We start from the raw sequence: 6,900 nt of genomic DNA, 5'->3' as shown, positions 1-6,900 counted from the left end.
TGATAGACCAAACACAATCTTTATTTACTTCTTCATTTAATAATTTCCAAGGCAAATGACAAATAAATACAATTGATGCACTTATGTTACAAGGCAGATTCCCCAGACAAGTAGGGAGGAGTTCCAAAACGGGTCTATATTATAAAGCTTCAATAGATTTAAAATAGGCTATACATAATTCCTTCTCCCCTCATATAAAGTATGTACAGTATAAAGGAAAACATCAGAAAGGCATGTTATTCTGGGTGACAGTAACACATACTGTCAAGAAACGATATCTTTACTGTGTACAGCATTGTTATTCAAATATTTTCTATGCGTAGTTATCCACCTGAAATCACAAGAAAAGGCAACAGGTGTCATGTGCGGAATGGTGTTCTACAGAGCAATGTTTGTACCATTTAGGAAAGCTTTAGGCTACCTTTTGCTGTGATGCATCACATACAACAACATACAAGGAATGGCCTTTTCAAGTGCGAGAACACAGCATGCACACACACACACACACACAAATAAATGCTGAAGCTGTCCTCTTAACTAAATTCTCTAAATTCTTAACTGTTGTACGGAAGTGTTTTGTGTGCATCTCTTCTTGCCATAGGTCAAGTAATCCCACCTTAGTTTGGTCCAAATGTTATATTATCATATGGCATACTGTGTACTTCAAGCATGACAGTGGTTCTAGAACTACAGCTCTTAGCAAGTGAATGTGTGGTTAATGTAAGTGCACACCTATAACAGAGTACAAATATGTTTTCTACCACTGAAAGAAATTGGTATTCACCAATCTACATCTTTCTTACAAACATTATGATTTTATGACAAGCGTATTATTAATTGGCATTATCATAAATAATAATCATATTAATGATAGAAATGTTAAGTGAAGAGTTCTGAAATTATAGAGTACCAGTCAAAAGTTTGGACACACCTACTCATTCAAGAGTTTTTCATTATTTTTACTATTTTCTACATTGTAGAATAATAGCGAAGACATCACAACTATGATATAACACATATGGAATCATGTAGTAACCAAAAAACTATTTAACAAATGAAAATATATTTTATATTTGTGATTCTTCAAAGTAGCCACCATTTGCCTTGTTGACAGCTTTGCACACTCTTGGCATTCTCTCAACCAGCTTCATGAGGTAGTCACCTGGAATGCATTTCAGTTAACAGGTGTGCCTTGTTAAAAGTTCATTTGTGGAATTTCTTTCCTTCTTAATGTATTTGAGCCGATCAATTGTGTTGTAACTAGGTAGGGTTGGTATAGAGAAGATAGCCCTATTTGGTGAAAGAAAAAGTCCATATTATGGCAAGAACAGCTCAAATGAGTAAAGAAAAATGACAGTCCATCACTGCTTTAAGACATGCAGGTCAGTCAATCTGGAAAATTTAAAGAACTTTCTTCAAGTGTAGTCGCAAAAACCATCAAGCGCTATGATGAAACTGGCATTCATGAGGACCGCCACAGGAAAAGAAGGCCCAGAGTTACCTCTGCTGCAGAGGATAAGTTCATTAGAGTTACCAGCCTCAGATTGCAGCTCAAATAAATGCTTCACAGATTTCAAGTAAAAGACACATCTCAACATCAACTGTTCAGAGGAGACTGCGTGAATCAGGCCTTCATGGTTGAATTGCTGCAAAGAAACCACTACTAAAGGACACCAGTAAGAAGAAGAGACTTGCTTGGGCCAAGAAACACGAGAAGTGGAGACATTAGACCTGTGGAAATCTGTCCTTTGGTCTGATGAGTCCAAACTTGAGATATTTGGTTTCAACCGCCGTGTCTTTGTTAGACGCAGAGTAGGTGAACGGATGATCTCTGCATGTGTGGTTTCCACCGTGAAGCATGGAGGAGGAGGTGTGATGGTGTGGGGGTGCTTTGCTGGTGACATTGTCAGTGATTTATGTACATGATTCCATATGTGTTATTGCATAGTTTTGATGTCTTCACTATTGTTCTACAATGTAGAAAATAGTAAAAATAAAGAAAAACCCTTGAATGAGTAGGTGTGTCCAAACTTTTGAGTGGTACTGTATATTCACGTCAAAATGTTCTGTTTTTCTTCTGGTGGAAGAGACTCATCATTTCACTGCCCTAGCCGCAACCAAAATTTCCCCATTGGGATAATAAAGTCATTATCTTATCTTAGTCTCTCTGAACCTCCTGTTGACTTCATGCTTGTAGGATTGGATGGGCAGATGGGCATCAAATATAAATCATAGTACTAAAGCCTCACTAAGCAAAAAAAACAGCATCAACCAAACACAACAAAAATAAACACAGACAGCTAGTTTCTTCCTGTCCTGCAGAAAGTAAGACTAGTCTCTGGGCAGAACTAGGTTCTGAAATAAACAATAGAATACGCAGTGAAAAAAAATGGATTTGGAGCCATGGATTTTGAACTTGGACAGAGAATTAGCCAATGAGGACTCTATACTAATGTGAACAGAATCACGGAATTAAAGGAGAAAAACAAATAATCAAACAGCAGCTTTTAACCTAAATGTTAATGGTACTTGCTCTCTACAGGCTCTCATGGCTTAACATTCCTGACGCCCTCAGACAGAAGGGCATTGGGGTTAAAACGGAAAGTTTTCCAACCAACCTGAGTTTGTGCTTAAATAACAGTCGACAACACTCAGACAGACACGAGCTCAACAGGCAGCATGACCTACCTGTCCTGTCTCATAACTCACATCTTGAGGAAAATCATCTCCAAAGAGGGTAAGAAGTGGAATGAACATGGAGATACTGTTTGAGGGTGTTCCAACAACACTCCTTACTTACTCTCCCCTAGCTAATCTTTCTCTCCAACAGTCTTCAGGGCTAGGCTATTGTCTATTGATTCACATTTTTAAGCAAAGCCATTTTATCGAATAAAGGAACAGTGGAGGGGAAATATTGCAATAACACAGCCTCCTCTCTTTGATATTTATATTTCTCTCCCTCTATCTCTCTCAATCTGTCTCTCTCTCTATCTCTCTCAATCTGTCTATCTTTTTTGGTCTCAGGAGAACAAAGTAGATTCAAGTCATTTGAGTGCTTCTGGTGGCTCGTCCAGGATGGGGGTCGGGGTTCGGGGGTCGGGTGGGGAAAAGAGGTTTGAGCAAGGAGCTGGGCGGCTTGAGGCAGATGCTGGCTCTGTGCTTGGAGAGGTTCTGGTCTGGTTTGGTCCTACTTCCCGCCGTACATTCTCTCGATGTCGTCCTGGTACTTGCTCTTCAGCTGCTGGCGTTTGAGCTTGAAGGCTTCGGTCACCAGGCCCGTCTCGGGGGTCCAGGGGTCGGGGCTCAGACGGATCTTACGGGGGATCTCAAACCGCTCCAGCTGGGCTGCACAGACAGACAAGAAGAGGAATTGCATCACAACTCCAGTCAGAGATGAAACCAAAGCAACCACCAAAAGGAATGGATGACAAAAGTAGAGCTTCAACCTGACTCACTATAACCTGTATCTACTACTACCACTACCATCTATCTATAACTTCCCTCTCCTCTCTCCAAGGTCTGATGACCTTTGACCTCTCACCTGATAGGGCGGCCTCGGTGATGACCTGCAGGACCACCTCCTCCATGGCAGCGTTGTCACACAGCTCCTCCCACGAGCCCCGGATAAGATACTGCTCCGCCAGCGACAGCAGATGCTTCTGATTGGGCACCACAAAGCCAATCACGTACATCTCATCGCTGAAGAGAGATAACGGTTAAGAAGACACCACCATGTCTCTGTGTTTTTACATAGACTGATTCACACACACACAGTTTTGCATAGCTATCCTCGTGGGAACCAAATAATTTATTCCCATCCAAAATCCTATTTTCCCTAACCCTAAATCTAAATCTAAATCTAACCCTAACCCTAACCTTAACCCTTAACCTAACCATAACCCTAACCTTAACCCCAAACCTGTAACCCCTAACCCTAAAACTGTACCTAACTCCTAACCCTAACCCTAATTGTAACCCTAACCCTAACCCCTAAGCCTAAAATAACAGTTTTCCTCGTGGGGAGCGGAAAAATGTCCCCACTTGTCCAAATTGTCCTTGTTTACCATCCTTGTGAGGACTTCTGGTACCCACAAGGCAAAGGAGGTTGACGGCATCTTAATTGGGGAGGAAGGGCTCATGGTAAAGGCTGGAGCAGAATAGGTGGAATGGTATCAAATACATCAAACACATGGCTTGATGCCATTCTATTCACTCTGTTCCAGCCATTATTATGAGCCATCCTCCCCTCAGCAGCCTCCACTGCCACAAGGATTGTCAAACAAAAACACAGACTCACGCACACCGCACACACACACACACCTGTTGGCGTAGGCACAGATGTTGTCTATAAGGGGGCAGTTCTTCAGCATGGCCTCCACCTTCCCCAGAGACACATACTCTCCTGCCTGGAGCTTAACCAGGTCCTTCTTACGATCTGTAGACACAGGGACACACTGAGGAGAACTGGAGGGGAAACAGCACATTTTCCACTGCACTGCAATTCTTTACAGACAGATGTAGACAAGAGAGAGCTGTAGGATTTCTGTCAGTCTAAAGTAAACATGGCTCAAGAGGAATTCTCAGAAGTGAGGTGGAATTGGGAAACAGTTGTTCTTGGAAACTGCCCTGCCAGACTGATGAATGTAGGGGCATAGGTTTTGAAGAAGGGATTCAGTGGTTTTGGGATGATGTTGATGTGGTGTGCTGGCATAGGCAGTATCAGGGAGTTTTCTTTATATACTACTGTACATGGATATCAGAGGAGGCTGGTTGGAGGAGCTACAGGATGATGGGCTCATTGTTATGGCTGGAATGCAATCAGTGAAGTGGTACCAAACACATCAAACATGGAAACAATGTTTGACTCTGCTCCATTGATTCCATTTCAACCATTCAATGAGCCCATCATCCTACAGCTTCTCCCACCAGCCTCCTTTGATGGACATGCCCAAATGTAAATGCTTATTTTAGCAAATATGAACTTGGGTGCATAACCATGGTGAAAGGGGACACTGAGAATTAAGCCATTCAGAAGAGGTGTTAATCCTGCTCCTCACCAATGATCTTGAGGCATCCATCAGGATGGACCTCTCCTATGTCTCCCGTACAGAACCAGCGCTGGCCGTTTTCATCCACAAAGAAGTCCTGGTTCTTGGCCTCGTTCTTGTAGTAACCCATGGTAACATTGGGCCCGCCAATCAGAATCTCACCTCGTGGGGTGGGCGTGTCTGTGATGTGGTAGCCACCTGGAGGACAGAGCAGTAGCAAAGCAATTAAGTAATAATGTGGCAAAGAAAGTAACTTAATTATTAACTTTATGTCCTGAATACAAAGCATTATGTTTGGGGCAAATCCAACACAACACATCCCTGAGTACCATCCTTCATATTTTCAAGCATGGTGGTGGCTGCATCATGTTATGGGTATGCTTGTCATTGGCAAGGGCTAGTGACTTTTTTAGGATAAAAATAAACGTTATAGAGCTAACCACAGGCAAAATCCTAGAGGATAACCTGGTTCAGTCTGCTTTTCACCAGATGCTGGGAGACAAATTCACTTTATTTTTTAGCATTTTACCTCCTATATCTTCCCAATTTCAACCTTGCAACTCCCCAACGGGCTCGGGAGGTAATGGTCGAGTCTTGCATCCTCCGATACATGACCCGCCAAACCGCGCTTCTTAACAACTACCTGCTTAACTCGGAAGCCAGCCGCACCAATGTGTCAGAGGAAACGCCGTTCACCTGACGACCAAGGTCAGCCTGCAGGCGTGGGAGTCGCTAGATCACGATGAGCCAAGTAAATTCCCCCTGGCCAAACCCTCCCCGAACCCAGACGATGCTGGGCCAATTGGACTCCTGATCACGTCCGGTTGTGATACAGCCCGGTATCGAACTGGGGTCTGTAGTGACACCTCTAGCATTGCGATGCAGTGCCTTAGACCGCTGCGCCACTCGGGAGGCCCGACAAATTCCCCTTTCAGCAGGACAATTACTTAAAACACAAGGCCAAAAATAGTTACAGTTTTGACTTAAATCGGCTTGACAATCTATGGCAAGACTTGAAAATGACTGTCTAGCAATGATCAAAAACCAATTTGAAAGAGCTTGAAGGATGTTGAAAAGAATAATGTGCAAATATTATACAGTCCAGGTGTGCAAAGCCCTTAGAGACTTACCCAGAAAAACTCACAGCTGTAATTGCTGACAAATGTGAACTAGTATTGACTTAAGGGTTTGAATATTTATGTAATCAAGGTATATTAGGGATTTATTTTTCAGAATTTAATTTGACAAATGTTAGAATATGTCTTCTACTTTGACATTACAGAGTACTTTGTAGATCATTGACACACAGTGACGGATAAATAAATTTAAATGCCATCTTGTAACAACAACATTTGGAAAAAGTCAAGAGGTGTGAATACTTTCTTAAGGCACTGTATGATGGACAACTGTGCAGAGGAAAGAGTTGTGTTCTGAATATCTTCCTTACAAGATCATGGTGAATGCAGTTAAAATATGAGAGGGTGGGGGGTAAAGAGACCCAAGGGTCCTCCTCCCTGTCTGTCTGTGTCACTCACCCTCCACCCAATCCTTGAGCTTGATTTCAGAACAAATGAGTGGTCCTCCAACTCGCCCTGTACTGTAGTCCCACACTGGAACACACACATTCACATTATCATCACAAGCTGCATTGACTCACCACGGTATGATACACAGCCGCACTGTTATGCTGAATGCGCCCCATCCGTTACCGTGGAAACCTGATCAAACCATGGTAACCCCGCCAAGGCCGTGCTCTCACTCCCATCCCTGAGGGATGACAGCACTTCCTCATTGGACCACAGTTAATAGTAATGCTGGGCAACGGATCACTGCTGGCTGCAGTCTTTTACTG

General features: G+C 42.9%; 1 protein-coding gene across 1 annotated transcript in view; it reads right to left on the bottom strand.

Moving 5' to 3' along the window:
• LOC109882820 (long-chain-fatty-acid--CoA ligase 3-like) overlaps window positions 1-6,900 on the bottom strand; it is a 40,720-nt gene continuing 33,820 nt past the window's right edge. The window contains exons 11-15 of the mRNA XM_031796331.1: window positions 6,584-6,658; window positions 5,058-5,246; window positions 4,321-4,435; window positions 3,542-3,699; window positions 1-3,345 (exon numbers count right to left, since the gene is read on the bottom strand). Coding sequence (XP_031652191.1) covers window positions 3,188-3,345; window positions 3,542-3,699; window positions 4,321-4,435; window positions 5,058-5,246; window positions 6,584-6,658 — 695 coding nt within the window. The 3' untranslated portion in view covers window positions 1-3,187. The remainder of the gene's footprint in view (window positions 3,346-3,541; window positions 3,700-4,320; window positions 4,436-5,057; window positions 5,247-6,583; window positions 6,659-6,900) is intronic.

The sequence above is a fragment of the Oncorhynchus kisutch genome, linkage group LG18 (genome assembly GCF_002021735.2).
Source record: "Oncorhynchus kisutch isolate 150728-3 linkage group LG18, Okis_V2, whole genome shotgun sequence".
In the NCBI taxonomy this organism is placed as follows: Eukaryota; Metazoa; Chordata; class Actinopteri; order Salmoniformes; family Salmonidae; genus Oncorhynchus; species Oncorhynchus kisutch.
This window is presented reverse-complemented; position numbering and strand designations above follow the sequence as displayed.